Genomic DNA, 22,234 nt, shown 5'->3' on the forward strand with positions numbered 1-22,234 from the left:
AAATGGCTGATAAGTGATTTAAGTTATGCAATAAATATATAACGGGGAATAAATAGTGCAATTAAAGACAAAATCCTGCCCTAATTCATTGTTTTTGCCTGTTAAATAAAAGTAGATTTTAGTTTCTAGAGCTGCTGTAGCAGAGGCTTGTTGCTGCATCACATACACATAGATGTACTACACTGCTTCTAGTGCACAAGGTGCAAATCTGTTAGCTATTGTTTACCAAGAAATTTAATTTTCAAAATTTTGAGATTTTATTGATGTATGCTGGGCATATATGAAAAATCAGTTTTCATCTAAAACTTCAAACATCGCTGATACTCACATTTAGATTAGGATGGGTTTTGTGTAGATTATGTTTAAATTAAATGTGTAGATACAGAAATTAAACGTGTAAATTAAAAGATTCTTTGAGAACAAAATCAGGTTGAAGTCATGTATAACGTTTAGGCCCTAAGTTTGGGTTTGGGTTTATTATCAATAATAATAATAATAATAATAAAAAGTTAAAGTTAATCAAATTTCCTGCGAAAGCTCTTTTGCATATATATTCTATAGAACGTCTTTTATATGACGGACGACATTGGGAGAAAAAAAGCTCACAGCTGTAATGTCCTATTGTGTGTCAAACTATCCTGCAGGAGTGCAAAGTGGACGCGTCGAGGAGAAAAGACCCTGGCTAGAGTCTTTGAAGCACTCAGAGACTCCTGAGCTTCTGTCCTGGGTCACCTCTCATTCGTGATGATGACGGATGTGCCGATGTAATGCGGGATTTGTCTGTGGCTCTCAGGTGACGAGCCGGAGCTGGGGCTCTGGCTGTTACAGCTGTAAGAGGCCGTCTCTTTGCCGTGGTAACATTGGCTGTCGGTTATCTGTCTCAGTGTGCTATAAGCGGGGGCTTTAATGGAACCGTGTTTGCCCAGGACCTTGTGAAAGTTCAAAGACATGTACGGTGCTTGGGCTGGAAGTCCAACCCCGACCCCCATACCGATCAACATTCTCCTGTCCTCCTCAGCAGCACGGAGCTGCAGCTCCGCAGCAGCTCCGTGCTGCTGGAGGCCATCGGCAGGTTGTGAATATGCTGTGGCCGGATGGCTGTAGGGAGCCTCCATCATACACCGCCTCCTTTGCTCCAACTCCATCTGCACGGGGAGAGGCTGGCCTGCGCCGTGCAGTGAGCCGCCCTGCTCAGCTTTACCCGGTACCAGGCCGCTGAGCAAAGGGCAGGCGACGGCCCGGACACCTCGAGGTCCTTCGGCACCTCTCGTGTTTTGTCGGACCTCCTGGCCAAAACGCTTACCGTCCTTGGCAGCGTGAGGACGGGGGTGTAGACAAACCTCAGGCAGCTCGCTGTGGACAAGCGTGTAATGTTCGTAGGGTTCTTCCTTCAGCCTGCTGGTAGAATTTGGGTTTGTGCTGCCGGAACAATCATGGTAGATCTCATCGGGGTGTCTGCGGTCAGCTGCCAGCACAGGAACTGATCAAGAAAAACAATATTCAGAAGCTGAAATTACACCAGAACTTTTGCAGAGAGAGTGGAGGGGCAGCATCAGGAGCCAACAGTGTTTTTGATAAAATGCAGGAAACATGTACAGAATGTCCAACTACCTTTTAATGTGGCTTAATTGAGGTAACGCAACTGTGTTACATAAAGAGTGTACCTGTGTACTTATTTGTTGCTGGGGGGCTGTTGATGTTCCACCCAACAGACCCTCTGCTGTGCAGGGAGCCGATGATCTGCTGAGCTAGCTGGGGGGACGGACCTGAGCTGGGAAGCTGGCTCTGAGCATCCAGATGCCGGTGATTGTAGGGGTAGTGCAGGGTCAGGTTGTATGTGGGGCCGCAGGACACCTGTCCTGCTTCAGGACTCAAGCTGGAGCTCCTTTCCCTGCAGGAGGTCAGTGGGTACGGGGATCTCTCCTTCCACAGCCCCCTCTGTGTGGAGCAGCTCGAGTGGTCCGGCTGGAAGAGGCTAGCAGCCTGCTGCTATCCATAAACAAACACAAAACAGCATAGAGAAGGTAACAAAAACAGAAACTACTGAAAGCACAGAAATACAATTTACAGCAGTAGTGGAATCCTTAAGATCTAAATTACATCCTTAGGATTACATTATTTTCTTTAAAATGGGGGGCATAAATCATTTTCCAGTGTGAAAACATTCACCTTTTGTTTAGTCAGTAGGCCAAGTGGAAGGCCCACCTCGGGATAGTGAGCTGCTCTAAGTTTGGTCTTCATCTTGACTGCTTTGGTTCTGAGTTGTTTGCGGTGGTCCTGAACTGAAGTCAGACTGAGACCCGGCTTATTGGCTCGAATCTGGTCTTCAGATAACCGAAGATCCTTGCACTCGACGTCACTGTGTGCAAACAGGAAGGCACTGTGTATCTTCGTACTGGTTGAACTGGAGGTTTTACATGGAGAATCACTGGGGGAAGTCAACCTACTCACGTGAGGACGTAGTTCACGCTGACAATACAGTGAGGTCTGGAGGAGCGGCTGTTGTGGACGATGGTGGCGTAGCTCTGCACCCACACCCAGCCTCCGTGCTTTGACAACATGCGGTAGTACTTAGTGGTGACCTGCCCCTTCACCAGTACTACAGGGAACACATAGATCAGGATCAAAGAGAAAAATCAGCCCCTTAGACATATACAGGAAGGGCCTCTTGTTATAACCAGCATTATGCATCCGTCATTCAAAAGAAGCAAAAGAAACATTTCTCAACGGACTGTAACTTAAAACCTGCAATGACCGTTTTTTTGCCACTTGGGGGCAGAAAAAATAAGCTGTGAACAAAACACTGCCATTTTATCTTTATAGTTTAAACGGCTACTTGTTAGCAAACAGTTGCTTACTTACACGTTCAGTAGTTGCGGTGCAGCATTATCATTCGTTTAGAGTCATGTTTCTGGCCACCTGGCAAATGTAAGCCCAATAATCTTTTAACTCTAATTGTTCTACCAACTCCTGAAGGAAATATCTGGCTTTAAATGCACCATTATGTTCACCAGCTCGTCTCTACATGTGTCTGCTGTTTGGTGCTCAGCAGGTAGTGTATAGTGGGTTTTTACAACTTGTTGCCTTCTGTTGCCGAAAACAACATGAAGCTAAACAATGAGTCATATTTTTTCTTGCATAGTCATTTCATTTTCATAAAGTATCAATTATAGCTGCTTTAGAAGACCACAATGCAATGCAGCCAAAATTAACTGTGTTTTAAGTATAAAACATTATAGTTGTGGTATAGATGTGCCATGATGACAGCACCATCTTAGCTATTTTTGCATCTACATATTTCCTTGGTTGTGCTCAGATCTTCCCAAATGTTTGCAATATTCTGTTAAGGCCCCTTGCGAGTTTACTTCTTCTGTCACAACTTCCGCAGCTCCTTGTATGTATGCTGCCTGCTCTGTTTTACCTGCAATATGCTAACTATCCTATCACTTATATCCAGCCACTCGCTCCAGCCCTGCAGTAACACGTTTTTTTGCCATTCTTCTCACCTGACAATCCCCGCCCTCCTTCTCACTTGACTGTTCCCCATTTCCTTCATTAGTCTTGCAGTATATAAAGACCAGGCCATTTCCACAAGTTCAGCAGCTCTCCATGATGGTACAGGACCCGGTGGCAGTTCCTCCACTTAGTACTCCAGCCCATCCACCTTCTGCGGCTGAACCACGGCTCTCAATTCCAAAACCCTATTTAAGAGCTTGTTGGTCTTTTCTCCACCAATGCTGCCTCATGTTCTAGCTCCAGCCTTCCTCCTTCCCATCTGAGTGATCCAGGGTGGCCTACATCATCTCCGTGCTTACTAGTTGGGCCAGGGACTGGGCCACTGCCGAATGGGAGAGAAAATCTCAGATCTGCCACTCAGAGAAGCTATTCACCACAGAACTCTAGAAAGTATTCGATTATGCTACTCCGGGAGGAGAGGCAGCTTGAAGTCTGTTCAACCTGGTTCAAGGAGGGAGAAGGGTTGCTGACTATTCCATTGAATTCCGAACCATAGCAGCATGAGAGTATGTGTGATTCTTATTCTTTCTATCATGACTTATATAATGGTGAGATGGTCAGATGTCATTTCAAATAAACTGTCTGCCCGGGATCTCCCTGGACACTGATCACCCTCCACATGGAAAGTCCTCTTTGGTAACAGAGAAGAGAAAGAGCCCTCTCTGTCGGCCAGTCAATTTCTTCTTTACATTACAGTCATTTAGCAGACGCTTTTATCCAAAGCGACTTACAATTCAGATCTATCATATACACTGTAGGCACAGCTACGGGAGCAATTTTGGGGTTAAGTGTCTTGCTCAAGGACATATCGACATGCGACTAGCGGAACCGGAGCCGGGGATCGAACTGCCGATCCTCTTATTGAAGGACGGCCCTGCTCTCCACTTAGCCACAGTCGCCCGTCAGTCGTCCGTCTTCTGCTTTTGAACTGCTACAATGGGCTACCGTGTTTTCGAAGTTTGACGAATGGAATGGAAGACTGCATGTAACACACCCAATGGAATTTATGAGTACCTTATCATGCCTTTTGCTTCATCAAACGCCCCTTCTGTGTGTTTGTCTATCTAGAAGTCCAAGCAGGAGCATGTGCAACATGTGCGGCGCATTCTCCAAAGGCTTCTGAAGATGTGACATTTCACATTTCAAGGCCATGAAATGTGAGTTTTATGTCTCAGAGTTGTCATTTCTTGGGTTTTGTCAATGCAGGGATTATCCAGGTGTATCCTTCCAAAGTCAAGACAGTCTTGGACTGGCCCATACCCTTTTGTCACAATGAACTATGGCATTTCTTGCACTTTGCCAACTTCTAGTGGCGATTTATCAGGAAGTACAGAGCAGTGGTGGCTCCTCTCATGGCCCTCATCAACTTCTCACTCTTCTTCCGCCCACAGTCCAAAAACATTAAACCTGATCCCTCTCTCACTAGTTCCAGTCTGAAGGTTCTGCTGTCCAACCTTCCCTCCACTTGCTTTGTCATTGCCATCACCTGGGCAGTAGAGGTCAAGATAAAACGCTGGGTTTTCTGCTCCCGGTGCCTGTCCCACTAACCATCTCTTCGTGCCAACTAACCTCCACTCCCAGGATCTGCAATAGGGTCACTCTTCTTGGCTGGCATGCCATACCGGTGTCACACCCACGCTGGCTCTCCTACGGCAATGTTTCTGGTGGGTCTTAATAGAGCAAGACACCAGGGATGTTGGTGCTGCTTGTCTGATCCTTTCTCAGCACAAAAATTCTGACAGGTTCCTGCTGGACCATCTTCACCATTGTTGACCGGTTTTCCAAGTCTGCTCACTTCATTCCTATCCCCAAATTCCCTTCTGCCAAAGAGACAGCTGAAATTATGTTAAACTATGAATTTCGCAATTATAGTGTCCCCAGGGATATTGTCTCTGACCGCACTTCACCTTTCATTTCTGGAATAAGTTTTGCACCATCCCGGGAGCCACCATCAGCCTGTCATCTTCTTTCCACCTTCAGTTCAATGGATTGCAAGAACCAGAAGATGGAGATGGCTCTGCACTGCCTCTCCTCCCACTCAATTTCTCTTCCTAGTCCATACAACTGCTTTGGGTACGCCCATAACACATGTCCCAGCTCTGCCACTGGACTTACCCCCATCAGTGCTCTTGAGGTTATCAACATCCTTTCCTTCCTGAGCAGGAATGGATGGCCTGCAGTCCCTCATTCCAGGCTTTCATTGGTTGCTGTTGCTGCATATGGATGCAGAACTTTTCTATTCTTCTTTGTACCTCTGACCGCGACCAGAAGAGTGGCTACAGACCCTGCATTCGTGCTCCCTGCTACCTCCCGGTAAAGGATGTCTGGTTATCCATGCAGGACTTACTTACTCAGAGTGAAGCCCAGGAAGTTAGCTCCATGGTTTGTGACTCTTTTACCCATCACCAAGGTCATCAACCCAGCTGCACTCCCCCTCTGCCTTCCTCGCTCCATGAGGATCCACCTGACCTTCCATCTTCCGGCTCAAGCCAGACAAGGAGAGCTTGCATCATTCCTTCTGCTGCCTGCTCTGTTTACACTGCTATACTAACTCTCCTGTCATTTCAGATCCAGCCACTCCCTCCTGCCCTGCAGTAACCCCTTTTCCTGCCATACCCATCACCCACTTACCTATTCACCTGTTATATATTCCAGACTTTGTTCTGCTTGCCTGATCCATGGATTTATGATTTTCTACCAAACCCTTTCTGAATAAGTTTGCCTGTTCTGACTGCCTACCTGGTTTTGACCTTTGCCTGTTTTTTGGTTTCAAGTAAACTTTGTATCTTGACCTGTGAGTCATGTTATGGGGTTCAATCTTGCTGTTTTTCTGAGCCATTACATTGATCATTCATCATTGCCGATTTGTCACTTAACTTCTATTTACTCTCCCACCCAAGTCTTACGAAGGATTTGGAGGACTCACATAAATGGTGAGCATAGCGTAGATGGAAAACGTCACAGGCGTGGACGTGGTGGTAGAGAGTCTTCTCTATCAGGTCCTGAGGCTCATAGCCTGTCAGCTCTGCCACCCTGGCTCCAGCACACATGAGAGAGGGCACAAGCTAATAGTCAGGGGGTTGATTTTGTGATCAGTTGTGCTCAAGTGCATCACAATGTCCAGTGAACAATCCAGCAGTCTACACAACTATTTTATATTATGTATATATTTTAATATTCTTATGGTTATGTTGTGCATGTGCTGTAGAAAGGGTGTATTTGTAATTGATGATTATTTGTATTGATGTTTTATACAGGGACCATCAACATATCATGACATCATTGCTTTAATCTTTTTACCCTCTTGCTCAGTAAAGGGTCTGTCCTACCTTGTGTCCAGGAAAATGAGTTTTAAGTCCAGGCTGGCCCGGAACATGAACATGTTGCTGTGGAGTTTGATCTCGGTGATACCACTGGGGGGCAGGGAGTGACCGACTGCCACCAGACCCACAGTCTGATAACTGGATTCATACGGCGCCATGTCCATCATGTACTGACGCACTTTCAGGTAACCGCTGCAGTGGATGACCTGAGAAGCCACAGCGTGACACGAATGCCGTTACACTTGTACTCAATCAAAGGGATTCAGAGTGACAGAAAAAGTTGAAAGGGTTTGTACCAAACTTAACCTTTTTTAAACTTGTGTTGCTCAGATACCCCAATACAATGCTGCCAAAGTATAGCTCTGCTGCTCTTGCTGGCAGCATCAAAGCACACTAAACCTGGCCTTCCAAAACATAAAAGTCATGTCTTTGTTATGATCCAAAGTTTTGCAGTTAAGGTTTTTCCGCATCTTTTGGGACATGTGGGCCATGCTCCACCGCGATGCTTAGCACATACCTGTGCAGGACCTGTACAGTGTAGTTGTCGTAGGACCACTGCAGTGCTCAGGCTGGCTGTTACAGTTTTTGTGATTGGACAGCAAGAGCCCCTGGTTTGCCCTGTTGTCTGATCCTGAGCCTAGGGCCTCGGCATATAATTACCAACTGGGCGTGTAACTCATCCCTAACAGCCGTAACCTTTAGTATATGCAAATAACAAACCCTGTTAGAGGCCCACACATATGAAGATGAAATAGCAGTTATTTGGATCTAACTCCAGTTCTATGTGTGCATGTGTAGCCCCCTAACTGCTTACCCAGCTGGCTCTTGTGTTCCGTTTGTTATGTTCACGGGTAGTCAAGCAGCTACTCCTTTAGAGGACATGCTACCACCCAATTAGTGCTGAATGATTGATCTGTCTCCGTGCAGAGGCAAAGCTGCAGTATGCCAAAAGAATAATGACGTTTGTAACCTCTATTTTCTGAATGTTGCAGTAAAACAGGGCTAAGATATTTAAAGCGTTTTGGAAAGTGTTAGCAAACAACCTCTTTCATATGGCAGAAGGACATTGTGCATCTACAGACAGCTGTCACTTTACCCTGTTTGTGTTGTGGCCAGAGGAAACTGATTAGTGGAAAGATTGAATAGCTTTTTACAACATAAATGATAAGTTTAAATACAGCCAGTACTTTGTTATTTATATGCCAATACGATTACACATATTGATGTTAATTATACAGCATAAACAAACAAATTATTTTTAGTAATGCATTTTTATTGATGTTTTATCCCATACAGGCTTTAATCTTTTTATCCACTTGCCCAGTAAAGCAATAAAAAACAAAACAATGGGTCAGATATTTCCACATCCTGCATGCATGCACTTCTCTACTGGATTGTTATACATAGGTTGCTTCAAACAAGCCAACAGTACCCTATACTGTATCTCCCCTAAGGACGGCTTAGGCTGCTCTCTCACCTGTAGCACAGTACATCACACATGTGTGCGTGCAGTATGAGGGCTTCTATCCATTGAAGTTATCGGACAAAGATCTGACAGCAGCTTTCGACCTTTTGAGGGGCAGATGAATATTCCTGGATGTCCAAAATTTGTAGCCAGCTAATGACCAATGACTTGTTTAATTATCACTTCATGAAATTAAATCACTTCCAGATCCCCAAGTTACCATAAATTAAGTCATCGTGTGTGTGTGTGTGTGTCGGAGTAAATGAGCATCCAGTGGCTGCACCTACCTTATATCCCCCACATGTGAGTCCTGCATTTCGTTTAGCCAGAACACACTTCATCCTCAAGAAGAAGGCGCGCTCCATTTCATACTCTGTCACACAAAACACACATCACAGAGACATTACCCGCAAATATTTCAAATATGCACCTTACTTAGCAGCTTCAACGTGTACCAGTGTAGTAAGACGGACCAACAACAGAATACAGCCTGAATTCTGTCATAAAGCTATATGTTGTAGGTAGACATCATTCAAAACACCTCATGACTCTAACACATGTATAACATGTATTCATTTGGCGAGCACTTTTGTCAGAGGAAACCTACAAAAAAGAAGCAGTCCTACAATTCAAGCCACAAGTCCACATAAGAGGCTGTACAGAGCTGCTTCTGACAGGGACCGAGTCTGAGTTTGGACTATCAGCCAGACACTCTTCTCCAGCACCATGGCAAATTTACCGGGATCATTTTCAAGTTATCTGTAGAATACCGTACAGACAACATTTTAAAGATACAGGCCTCTCACTCTGTCTTCTAGTCTAGGAATATTGTTTGTAAAGTAAAATAATGGGTTATGCAAGGCTCACAAGGCTCACAAGGCTCACAAGGCTCACAAGGCTTAAAAAAACAACGGGCGATATCAAAGCAGCATATGGCGAGACATTATTATGTTACTGTAAGACCCAACATCCAATCATCTAAAACAAACTAGTGCTGGGCAACGATTACAATTTTTAATCGCGATTAATCTCATTGTTATGCGCAGAATTCAATAATTAATTCAAAAGTAGTGTATTGCGCACTTTTATTTTAAAAGTACTGCTATATGAACAACAGTGCAATAACATTTGGTTTGCAAACACTTTAAACAAATAAGGTTACTTTTAACAGCAGTATTCCCTTCACACAGTAGCAGTTAAAATATAGTTATAATGATTCTGTTCACAACTTTATCTTCATGTGTGTAATAGATGCGATTTGAAATATACTCCTTGAAAACTGCAAACCTCTCTTTGTCATGTTTTTATGTTTGTTAAATTCTCAGTAGCGATAACTAAATTATATGCTTATTATACATATTCCAAACAAAAACACTTTAAAAACTCTAAAAAAATTATTTAAATGAATCATTTCTTTTTTGCTTTTTTTGGTATTTAGGTCAGACACATATGCAACGCTGAGTACCGTGTAATATGTGTGGTATTTGTTATAAATGTACGTTGGTACATAGAGGGTGATAAGAAGCTGTACATGGAGGGACTTAGGACCCAGGGGAATGTAGGTGAAGCTTGGAACCTGTAGTCTGTACCGTGGCAGTAACGTGCAGCATGTGGAAGTTATGCTAATAAAGAGTTGTAGTTAAGAGCAGTTTGTTCTCACGTGCTTATATGTTTATTCAAAAACACGACAATATGTATTTTGATATTGTCACGTTTGATCCTGTGACGAGACGATCGCGTGTGTGTGTGTGAGACAGGAGGGCCCGACGGTTCCGGATCTGGCGTGTCACTCGGTGGGGGGGAGAGCGGCAGCAGAAGGAAGAGACGCCACACAAACACAGCTGTTCACCGCTCGCTGCCCAGTTCTTGTGTTAAAAATTATATTATGCGCGATAATATACCGCTAATTGTCGGCGTTAATGAATTAATGCGTTAACGTGATAATAACGCGTTAACTTGCCCAGCACTAAAAAAAACTTAAAGTTGTTATTACTGTTAGAAACAGCTTTGGTGGCAAAACTATGAAAATAACACAGAGACTGTCAGAAAAAAAGAATTCCATATGACTCTGTTGTAATACTGATGGAAATTGCAGCTGTGGAAATGTGCATTAAGCTTAATTTATCAAGACAACAGCTACATGTGTAATAGTTTAGTAACATGGGAAATGAGCAAACAAAGGTCTGTCTCTAAGATAAGCCTGTTTCAAATACTGGTCCTCTATGCCGTTGAGATAAATGTACAGTACGGGTATTCATGACATGTGCACGAGAGCCTGCAGATTGAGGCTCTTTAGGTACCTGGGGAGAAGTGATGGTGTGGGGGCTGACAAAGACTCAGCACTGCTGTCATCTCATCGTGGTCTGATGGGTGGATGTACTCAAAAATGCTGTTTCCTGTCAGCTCCACCTGTAGCACACACATTTCCAGCATGCGCTCATAAATGTGCAGTGACGAGCTACATCGCAACTAACTCACCAAGACAAAACACAGAAATGTATTGAATCCATGCAGACTGTCAAAGACTGTTTCATCCCAAATATGTGTGTGCACATTACTTTTTATATGTCACTTGCTCTGATTATGCTTTATCATACTGAGGTCATGGAGGAGGGACTTACCTGGGACAGGCCGAGGTGGACTGATGCTGTTTCAGAGATGTACATGATTTTGCCATCAGAGGCAACGACAAACACAAAGCCATCCAGAGTCTGAGGAGGCCAAACAAAACACTTAGTAATGTTAACTATTTTACAGTCATCTGTACCAATGTATTTACCCATCAGATGTAAGAATATATGGTGGCATTATTCTGAGAGTTTCCAGCCCTGCCTCCATATTTGTTCTTCTTCAGCCTTTCTGCATTAGCAGTTTAGTTAGTGTAGACATTATTTACCCGTGACTAACTTTTCTTTATTATTACTTTTTAATTAAGAAAATCATTGGACAGTATAAGTTTCTTTATAAAAACATTTGTAAACATAATTCCCAGTGCAAACACTCCATCAGCAGCTCATCTGTATTTCCCTACATGTTCTTCTTTTAATGTTCTGGTATTGAATGCATGCTCTTAACTGCAGCGAACACTCTTCTTTCTTTGTTTGATGCATACATCTACTATAATCTTTTGGAGAAATGAATGAAATAAAATAAAAGAAAAAATTATGAAAAATAAAATACTGGCAGTTAACATTTTTAGCAGCTGTATTGACAATTCTAATGTGTCTGATAGCTTATATTATCCAAATGGCATACATTATTCCAAATACCCCTCATACGTGACTCATAGAACAGCATCATTTATTTAATTGGAATCAATCTATCAGAACAGTCTGTACTTTAAACCAGCAGCCTGCATAGTAGCATGTGCAGCATTTAAGGGCACAACATGTGTGCAGGAATATTTAAGAGGGAGCAAATATAAATTATTAAAACAACAATTGAATGTTAATTAAAGTTAAAAAGTTCGGTCCAATGCATCCCAGAACTCTCTACAGAATATTCATGGTCAGAGGAAATTAGAGGCCCAACTCTAAACTCTTATTCAGCCGTCCACACAGACCTCAGAGCAGCTGCACATTTTTCAGCAGACCTGTTATGCGTGACGCTTATAACTGCACAAAGAGTACATTTATTTTAAAAAATGACAGCACTGAGTATTAACTATTAGAAGTCAACTGGACCATAAATCATGTCGTACTATTGAGTAAAATCCAAGTTCAAGCCTTTACTATCCGTCTTCTTTGTTGGTGCTTCTGTTGCTCGTGACATGGCTGTTATAAATGTCTCCTTCCTACAAAAAAAACTATATGTATATACCACTATACTACAGTTATTTATCAAAAAAGATGAATTCATTATTTTTTATATCATTTTATATGATAATAATAATAATATTATCCTAGAAACACTTCCCGAAAATGTTTGTCTTGACCTTAAATACAATTCTAAATATGAGGGTTAAATATGAGTGTGAAAGCAAACACAGGGGAAGCCAGAGCCAAAATTAAATTAAAACAATGAAATAAAATAACAAATAATGCACAGTAGAGCTGACAGAGGTAATATCTGTAGCCTTTCTAAACATAGAGAGGAGGAATGTATATGCTTGGCCTACTAATTGTATTAGCAGTAGTAGTTTTGTCAGATTAGTGGCATCGGTATGAGTAAAATAGGTAATAAAATTAATATTTAAAGTATGTTACAGGCTATGGTGGTGATAACGTGGCATTGGCAGTCATTTGTAGGCACAGGGTTTGGATCAGAAAGCAAACATCATCCTACATGGGTGTTTTTAGAGGCTGTTACAATCGTAGCCAATCACATCCACTACCGTCATCATCCCCTTTAAACGCGCGGCTCTCCCCCCGTCATGACACGATAACAGTTTGTGGATCCTGTCAAGAGTTTTCCTCAGAGGGAACTTTTTACTGTCCTGGACTGAAGAGTTTTAAAGTCAATGCAGGAGCTGCCAAGAGCGGATGATGAATTCACCTTTCTGGACACGCTGAAGAAGAACATGCATGGTTTCCGTGCGTAAAAGTGCATGTGCAATAATGCATATAATAACCATCACGAGTTAAATACCACTCCAACGCCGCAAATAAAATGTAAGTAGAATTGAAAATGGGATAAGAACCCCTCTATTTTTGTATTCTGTTTTACTGGCATTAATGCCATAATCGGAATTGCTGATTTAAAAACGTAGTGGGAAGACGAGCAAAACCTGTGATTTCAAAAAGGTTTTGTATTATACTGACCTGTGTAATTACCTGCAGTAAACAAAAGCTTTGCAGTATTGCTATAATAAAAATATATGTGAGATTATTCATTATCCGCAGCAGAGACTGATTCATTTAATATAACGCATTCTGCTTTTGCTTCCATGAAGTGGTTCGACGCGCAGTGATACATTTAAATTAAAACTGGTAACAATGGCAGCAGCATTTTGATCATTGCTGATCCCACTGCTGCCCCTTATTGAAAATACAACGGGAGGAATACCTCAAAAGGTTCCGACTAGTCCAGGCTGTGCAGAGCCCCACGTTGCAGTATGTTAGGTTCTTGCAGTGTAAAAGGACTTTGTGATAGATTCATGAGCCTACAATCAAAGCCAGCACCTCCTGATAAAACAAAAGAAATTGGATAGTAAAAAACCTAAAGCACCACCGGCTGACCCTACTGTAATTACAGTATTTAATTGTAAATACGGTATTTGACTGTTATATTTATGGTGGAATAATAAAGAAGCCCAACACCTTTGATGTTTCAAATGTATTTGTGGGCCTTGATAATTTGGTGTAAAGTCAGATTTAGCTGGCAGGCTACTTGCTGCTGTTTGCTGACCCCCACTCTAATGTAGCATAGCATAGCATAGCAAAGCATAGCATAGCATAGCATAGCAAAGCAACATTTGAAATAGCACTGCACACAGTAGCACAAAGAGATATCATTTGGTATCAGTTTCATGCAGCACATAATAGCATAGTCGTGCACACTGAGAGCACACTGCGGAGCAAGCACACAGTGTGTTGTTTCCTGTACTGACTTGTAAAAGGTGGGAGCCCAGTTCTTTAGCCATGCTGTCCAGAGGACTGAGCCTTGTTGACCGACCCCATCCATCACCCAGACCTACAGAGAGAGACGGACACGGTAAGACAGCCAGGGGGACAAAGACTGAAACTCCATCTATCATGCAAGAGACAAATACTCAGGGAGATAAAGACACTGGGCTTTCACACCAAACATGCAAGTTTCACATTGTGCAGATGAAGGGCATCATTTCCAGTTTGCTCCACTGAGGAAAAACTTTGACATCAGATATGCTGACATCCACAGCGCTAACCCAGTAACATTCTGGCATTGACAAGAATGACGACGCCATATTGTGCATCTTTAAACTTTAAACTCTCTGAGGATTTGAGGAAAAATATTTGTATCATGCGATGGAAATAAAGAGAAAAAAAATACACATTAATTGAGATTTGTCCAATTTCAAACATACAGGACAAGACTGACAGATTTTTTCATTACGAGAAATGTTATCCAGGCTGTACCAAGAGACGTCTGCTTTAGCTGTTTACAAGCAAGCAGAGAGTATGTTCTTTAAGTCCTCGGGGAACACCCCAAATATGTGCCGTCAGAGCACATGATACATATTTTAGTTTTATTCAGTTTTATTCAGCCTCTGGTCTGTGTCATAAACAACACATAGCCTTGTCTGTCAGTGAGTGTGTTTGCATGCTATTCCTTTATAAGTCTTCAGGGATATGATATGGAACATAAGAAATGATCCGTATTCCTTATTCAGGTTTCTCTGTCCATGCCATAAATGTCCTGACCACGCTTTACGATCCAATGCTATTGATCTTAATGCTTACGTGTACACTTAGCCTACAGTAGGCCTGCATTAAAGTCAATAAAGCAATGTGTATGTGTATGTGACAGCTAAATAGCAGATTTTGTTCGGTGTCCCCAGAGGATATCGGATCCGTTGTTGAAGAAGGTCTGGGCGGGGATTTAGACAAACTTTCTCCAGTAACGGTACAAATAAATAAATACATTTCATTTAAAATTAGCAGCATTTTAGAAGTGTGGCTCATCTGCAAAGTGTCGCTGAAATAGACGATATTTTGGATTGTGGATCATTACAAATCTCCCCATTTTTCCTTTTCTTCAACTGATTAACTACATGACTTCAAAGGTACACTTGCTGAATCATTTCAAGAGCAACGAAACTGAGGAATGTCTGCACTTTGTCTGTTGTACGCCGTAGTGTATGATTTTTTAAAATCCAGGTCGAGTGACTAATAAGTTGCAGTCGCTATTAACTAAAGATAATAGCTTTGCTATTTATAAATGGCAAGCTTTGGCAGATGACCCGTGTCCTGCTACAGTGACGATTCTCTCTGACCAATCAATGGTGGGCAGTGTTTTAACTCCACCTTCTAGTATCGGCTGAGCTCGATGGTACCAAGAATGAAGTGGTTGTTTTGGTACCATCCATGACTTTAGCTAATGGAAAATGTATGGTTTGACTATCCCATGTCTTAAGAAATTTAGAGTGGATTGCCGTGACATTTGGCACACTTTCATGTCCCCTTCAGGAACTCTACTAACGTTGGTAAACTCTTCACTTTTCATCTTGCTCCATCAATAACTTTGCTTTGTTCAACACTTTGGTTTATGACTCAAAACAGTAAATGCCCACAAACTACTGACATTCCCATCAGCCTCAGCTGTAACTACTTTCACTGTATTGCTGACTACCAAATGGTGGACATGGTAAACATTTGACCAAGTTAGCATTAGCATGTTAGCACGGTCGTTGTAAGCATGTTAGCACGCTGCCATTAGCATTTAGTTCTGTGTGCTGTGCTTTTGTACAGCCTAACAGAGATGCTAGCATGGCTGTAGACAGTCTTGTTCAAGTACTACACAAATTAATTTCCATTCATCTCCATTGTAATGGGTTGGGGGCAGATATCTCTAAACCTGGACGAAAGAAACCAAAACTATCTGCATGCGAGACACGGGGAAGTGACAATGCACGTTTTTTTTTTTTTGGTCTACATTCCAATTAGCAACTTAAGAAACAAGACTAGAGTTGGAGTTGAGGGACAACTTGTACAACCGGATTGATTTGAAAGTAGCCAGTTTTCACGCTAATTTTAAAACAATAAAAAGCTAAATCATCATCAGGCCGATGCGTTCCGCCTCTTTTGTTTCTCCGCACTGACTGTTTACCTGCATGCAGCCAAAGCCCCCTTAAACCTGATCAATACTACTCGGACTACAGATAGAAACCAAAACGCTTCTTCTGCATATAAATGAAGAATCTGTTTATAGAGATCAGATAGACAGCAACAAAACATTCAAACAAACTAACCTTTTTGGCCCATTTTCAGATAAGCCATCAGTCTCTGAAGATTTTCACACATTATTCAACAAATGCTCCCAACATTTTGTACAAGAGTGGACACACATGGTCCAGAGGGCTAGAGGACTAGAGCTCTTATTCCACCATTTTGTGGATCAACAGATTGCAGTCTCGCTCATTGAAAGTGTGTTGTATTTGTGTTAGTTGTTTAAAGTTATTATTTAAAGCAGCAAACGTCATATCTAGTACCTACTGTGTGTGTCTATGTCCTTATCCTTGCCTCTACTTCTAGACTTGGAGAAGAGCACGAGCGTGTGTTGCTTTGGGACACAGAACTGAGACATGCTCTGTCAAACATGCCAATAGAATCCATTTCTTGGGACACTTTTCCACTTTGTGCTTTAGGCTGCGGTAAAAATACAACACGTTCTCATTCCAAATGGTCACACTGATGCTCGGTCAGACCCCTCGGCGTCACTTTGATGCTCCACTACGGTCGCAGTAAACACGCGGTCAACGCTGCAAATTACTATCAAAAAGCCTTTCTTGGGTTTCAGAACAAAACCACTTTGTTAGGCTTAGGAAAAAACGTAACATAAGTATGGAAAACACGTCACAAATATCACTAACCTAACTTTGGGACATAATCATCAGTCTCAAACACTGGTCTGCTGTTAAAAAGTCTAGTGTTTATTTGACCCATCCACCTCCACTCCCTCCCGTCCTGGGTTATACACTCACTACTCTCACACTTCTGGAGCATTTTCTCTGAGCGTCTAACAATAATGTTGCCTTGTGCGTCTGTATCAGAAGTGAAAAAGCGTCTGTATTTGACGAGAACTGGCAAAACATTTGCATAAAGTTATGTGTGGGAAGAGCTAGAAACAAGGAAAACATTGGAGGAAGCAGAGGGTTCTGTCATCACCTGATCAGGAAGGACTGAAATGTTAAGTGCCTGACAGTTCCAATTGAATCTCTTTTTTTCCCCATAATCCAGGCTGGCATTCAGAGTGCTCTGCTGTGCTGCTTCACACAAAATCAAACACCCAGCTGTCCTCACGTATCATGACCCCAGCTACTTCTCAGTGCTTCCTCTTTTTAGAATGCAACCGTCGGCGATGCTTTTGAGATCTGTACAAGGTGTTACGCACCACATCTCAGTGTTCTTTTCATCAGGTGGAGGCCGACCCACAATGTCACAGATTCCAATCAGAGTGTCCCTCTCACACTGATAATCCAAAGAAAGCCATTACATAATATACTGATGATGAAAGGGCTCAAAAATAAACGTGTGGTGGAGTATATTGCTCAACTGATACTGGAATATTATCAGATTATTCTAGACAAAGAATGAACTTCTTTAAAAGCTATACAAACACATATTTGCATACATCTAGAATAAAAGATGCCCCGCATTAGGACTGAGTCTTTTGCATGTATTTCATTTCTACAGAATCGATTCCTGCAGAAAGTTGTGCTAAAAGCCTGACAGAACTGCAGAGATGTGTTTCTGCCACGCAGGTCAGTTTGTAGAATCAATTCTGCTTTTCACATAATTTGTAATTTCATACCAGAGCTGCAGGAATGTTGGCACTGATGGGTATGGGGGAAATAGTGAATGCAAAATGCTGAATATCTAAGTTGCAAAGAAAAAGTACATGAAACCACCAAAGCTCAACATGCACCTATTTTCTATTTCAAAACTAGTTAGAGAGATGGGCGTAAGTGAAAAGAGTACTTCTTATCAATCTTATGTGTTCAGGTTTTGGTGAAGGTGTGCAGGTTCAGGTCTGACAAAGTCATAGGCTGATGGATAATTTAAACTGCAGTGATACATATTTTTTGAATGCAAAATATATTTTATATGTAAAATGTTTAAAATGGAAATGATGCGCCAGTGCCTCTAAATTGTACTAAAACTGTGTTTGAGATAATACTTATCTTTTCATCTCTGAGAATTACATCATGGTGGCTATGATGATGTGCAAAATTATGACATTTATTTATTTTCCTTCAGTAATAAATGAACTCCTTTGAGAATAAATACACTACTCTTTTTTTTACTGAATTATAAGCTCTCCTTAACAATAGATCATTGCTGTGTATTGAAATAAAAAGTGTAAAACTTGCACACACAAATTAATAATTTAGTCTAAATCCAAATAAATGTATCTAAATATCAGAAGCGTTATATAACCCCCACATATGTGAGCTCAAATCGTCACATATTTTGTTGTGACCTTGCTGGATTCCCGATGTTCTTCTTCCCATAATAAGTCAGACTAACAACGTTACCAAAATAAAAAGCCTAAATCTTAGCACCAACATACAATAAATTTAAATGCGAAATTATATGCAAACAAGATGCAAACCCGAAGCCGCACACGTTCAAACTGTCACCGTTCGGTCTGTATGTCCACGCTTCATATGTGTTATTAAGCCCGTGTAGTTTACTTGTTTGGATATAATTTGTGACACAATGTGAATAAAAAATAGCAATGAAAATGTCTGAGCAGCCGATATAAAGCTACTGATCTCACAACAACCAGGCTGCTGCGCTTCGGGCCGCTGTGCTGAGTTCAAAAGTATCCAAAATAATAAAAGCTATATTCTATGAGTTATTATCACGTACTTTTCCACTTCAGGATATAATAATATTTGCAGCCGGAGATCATCGAGAAAAAGTGACTCGGTCTGATCCTGTCTGTCTATATTTACACTGACACGATAGGTCTACTCTTCTTTTTCTTCTGAGCATTAAAACTGATGGTGAAGTCATAAAAGCATCACATTAAGAGCTTCCACGCGCCTCTGGATAACTCAAAGTTCCCCGTGTCCCACGACTCTGCATTGCAGAGCTTTGTCGGGATTCTGGACTTCTTTAAACGCACCGTAGGCTTCACGGGCATTAAACGTCTCACTGGGTGAGCGTTGCAGCGGGCCTGTTACCGCTGAGGCGTTTACTGCGCCTCCGACAAAGAGGTCGCGACGGCGGCTTCGCTGGACTCTGAACGGGTGGCCCGGCCACAGAGGGCCGTGTGTTCACTCTGACTTTATGAGTGATGACAGAGAGGAAGGGTTCTGTTTGCCTGCCCTCTAACCCGCCCGGCGGAGCTGCATGCGGCCTTAATGAAATAATTCACCTTGATGAATGAGTGAGGCGTTTAAACGAGACATCGGCTTTTAATCAGAGTGGGAAAACAACCTCAACACTTCGATGACACCCTAATTCACAAAATTGGTTTAACAGCCCACGAAGATGATGATTGAGCGAAGGAGCTAACTCTCACTTTTTTTCTTTTTCTTTTTACCGCGAGGAGAATATAGCATTTGACACGTCGCGGAAAAGTAGACCTGATAATAACTAATACCAATAACAAAACAAACTAATACTATTATTATCATACTATTATAGCTTTCAGGCAAACGTTTTGTAAAAAAAAGGCTCTTACATTATTTAAATTAATTAGCAGGTCGGCGTTTTCTAAAACTAAAATACAGGCACCCGTTATGGTTTACAACTTTTGGCTTTATATATAATCTATTTACAAGAACATTTAGGTTACTTGGTTGTGAAAATACCTTCGGCTGGTTTATATGAAATATATTGTAGAAATGCTGATTTGATATAAAGTATTAGTAAATGAATAAAGCAATTAGGTAGGCTTTCACGTTACAGAGGACGCCTTATTAAACAGCCTACCAAAAGGAGTGTATGGATCTATTTCTTCCCATAATACACATTTTGATTTTTTCTTTTCATACAGACAATTTAATAGAAAGAAACTCCTCTATATTAGTTGGATGTTTATACGACACAGAGGTCCCGCAAGTTGGTTCTTCTTACAGAATTCCTTATTCCTCTTCTTACACATTAAAAACCACAACGGAACAGCTATATTTTCTACATATTGAAAAATATTTAGTCATATATTTGCAAAAATATTATACACTAAACATGTGCAATTAGAACTGCAATAAACTGAAGAGCTATTTTCATATTTCAATTGGATTGGATAAAAATGGATGTATTTCTTACACAGAATGCCTGAATTGACTATCCTATTATAAATCATTTAAATATGTCAACACTATGTCACTATAATACATAATTCCTTTTCGGTCCTCAGAATCTGAAATGAATGGACGATCCCAGTCCCTCTGCGGGCAGCTCTGTGGCTGTTCCTACCGTGGGGGAAGACTGCCCTCATCTTGAGGTAGCTGCTGGTCAGTCGGATGATGGAGGCCTTGTCAAGCTGGGAGGTGATGGCCGCCGGCAGAGGCAGCAGCTTGGCCAGCTCGTAAAACTCTCCGTTCTCTTTCTCCCGCCGCGTCTTCGCCGCGTTCTTGCATTTTTCCTTCATCTTCTCTGGAAGTTTCACATAAATGATTGTTGCATACAAGTAAGTTTCCCCATAGACTCGTGTAACAAATAGTTGTGTTACTGAGAGGTGGGGAAGTGCTCCTGTCTCTAATGTCCAGATTCCTGTTTAATAAAACTGTAAATGAGAGGATATCTGTTTGTAAGGAACGGACCAGACTTCGTGTGTTTCGTTTATCCCATCCTCCGCTGAACGCACCCCGAAAACCAGAGAGGAGCTGCACGTGTCCGAACCATCCCCGTTGACGCTTCGTTCAACTCCTCCCGAGCTCCACCTGTTCAACGGCGGACTAAGTCGCGCCGAACGCCTCGTCCGCTTCACGGTGTTTTCACGGTGCTGCCAGATATTCAGACACTAGGTTTCCTGCTCCGCTGCTCCCCCCGACCTCGCGCACCGAAAAAGTGAAACAACAAATAGAACACTAACTGAAGTTATTACATGTGCGAGTTGTAACCTGATGTAGATAACAGCGCAACAGAAGACTGCGAACTGAACGAGTCTGGAAACCCCTCAGACCACCTCTGCTCTCTCTCTCTCTCTCTCTCTCTCTCTCTCTCTCTATGGGCGCGCCTGTGGGTGTGTGTGTGTGTGTGTGCGTGCGTGTGCGAGAGAGTGTGTAAACCCACAAAGTGCTCGCTACACACTTTACACAATTACTTTAGGCTACCCTAAAGCCACACATAAAGAATTATATTTGTTTATGTTAAGAAATAAAATTCATACAAATAGCAAAAATCCATCCAAATGTTTTTGAACTAAATAATATTCTAACTTGCTGAGGTGAGTCATCTGTGTGGCTCCCATAACCTTCATGTTAATTCATTCAAGGATCATTTATTGGCATGCATGCACACCGAAATTCATTTGTAGCTCATTTGTAACACAACAAACACATGACAAACAAAACAAAAACAGTAGTACATTCCTGTAGTGCATATTTTGAATTTGCATCATAAGGGTTACAGCAGCAACAGCCACAATTCTCTGGGCAGATACGTCCGACATCTTCACAATAAAAATTCAACATGAGGTAAAAGATTGTCCATCAACTTTGAGTGTGTTTGGGCACCAAGCATCATGATGTAAACACAGAGTGCACCTCCTCTGGTCCCACTCGAGTCCTGTGCTCAGTCCTGCGGTCTGCCCGTTAAGTGCAGCTTGTTTCGAAAAGAATGATGGAGCCATTTCTCTGTGATTTTATTTTTATGCAACCTGGCATCAGACAGCCAGCAGGAGGCTGGGTAGTGGAGTAGCCTCAGGTCCTAGCTGGGTTAGCTTAGCTTCCATCTTGGCTCTTCTCCTTCTCGTCCTTGGGGCAGTTTGGTGGCTTTTGGCCAGGACCATGTTACTTATTATATTATATGTTACTATAATTCAGGCATTCTATTAAATGGTGGAAAAATACATCTCAAAAACATGATTAAAAAAACAAAAACATTTACTGTATCCTTTTATTAAATACATTTTATTGCTTTTGTAGTGACACCAGAGAAAAGGTAGAGGATGACATGCAACAAAGGTCCTTGGCTGGACTCTTCTTAGGAATGCTGTGATTAAGTAGACATGGTCTTAAACCCTGGAGCCACCACCCATGGGGATAGGCAGTGGGACTGAGTTGGGGTGGGGAACTATGGCATGCTGACCCAACTGGTTCTAGGATGTCCTCTAG

The 22,234-nt window shown here is 42.0% G+C and overlaps 1 protein-coding gene across 1 annotated transcript; it reads right to left on the reverse strand.

Annotated features, from left to right (window-relative positions):
• Positions 1-718: 718 nt before the first annotated feature.
• Positions 719-20,547, reverse strand: sim2 (SIM bHLH transcription factor 2). The gene is made up of 11 exons (XM_031871642.1): positions 20,373-20,547; positions 13,853-13,935; positions 10,926-11,015; positions 10,605-10,713; positions 8,592-8,677; positions 6,846-7,045; positions 6,443-6,549; positions 2,452-2,599; positions 2,206-2,359; positions 1,665-1,989; positions 719-1,480 (listed from the first exon to the last, which is right to left on the reverse strand). Exons 1-11 carry the CDS (start codon positions 20,545-20,547, stop codon positions 729-731), a joined length of 2,229 nt encoding a protein of 742 aa, XP_031727502.1. The 3' UTR covers positions 719-728.
• Positions 20,548-22,234: the final 1,687 nt, after the last annotated feature.

This window comes from Anarrhichthys ocellatus, unplaced genomic scaffold, assembly GCF_004355925.1.
Source record: "Anarrhichthys ocellatus isolate YVR2014 unplaced genomic scaffold, GSC_Weel_1.0 scaffold59, whole genome shotgun sequence".
NCBI classification, from domain to species: domain Eukaryota; kingdom Metazoa; phylum Chordata; class Actinopteri; order Perciformes; family Anarhichadidae; genus Anarrhichthys; species Anarrhichthys ocellatus.

What these genes read in the sequence shown, in the direction of transcription:
- sim2 (XM_031871642.1), bottom strand. Translation starts at nt 20,547, where the DNA reads ATGAAGGAAAAATGCAAGAACGCGGCGAAGACGCGGCGGGAGAAAGAG. An exon ending in TGGGCTCCCACCTTTTACAA is followed by an intron (nt 11,016 to 13,852) that starts GTCAGTACAGGA and finishes TGGCCTCCTCAG; the next exon opens with ACTCTGGATGGCTTTGTGTT. An exon ending in TCACATGTGGGGGATATAAG is followed by an intron (nt 7,046 to 8,591) that starts GTAGGTGCAGCC and finishes GTGGCTTCTCAG; the next exon opens with GTCATCCACTGCAGCGGTTA.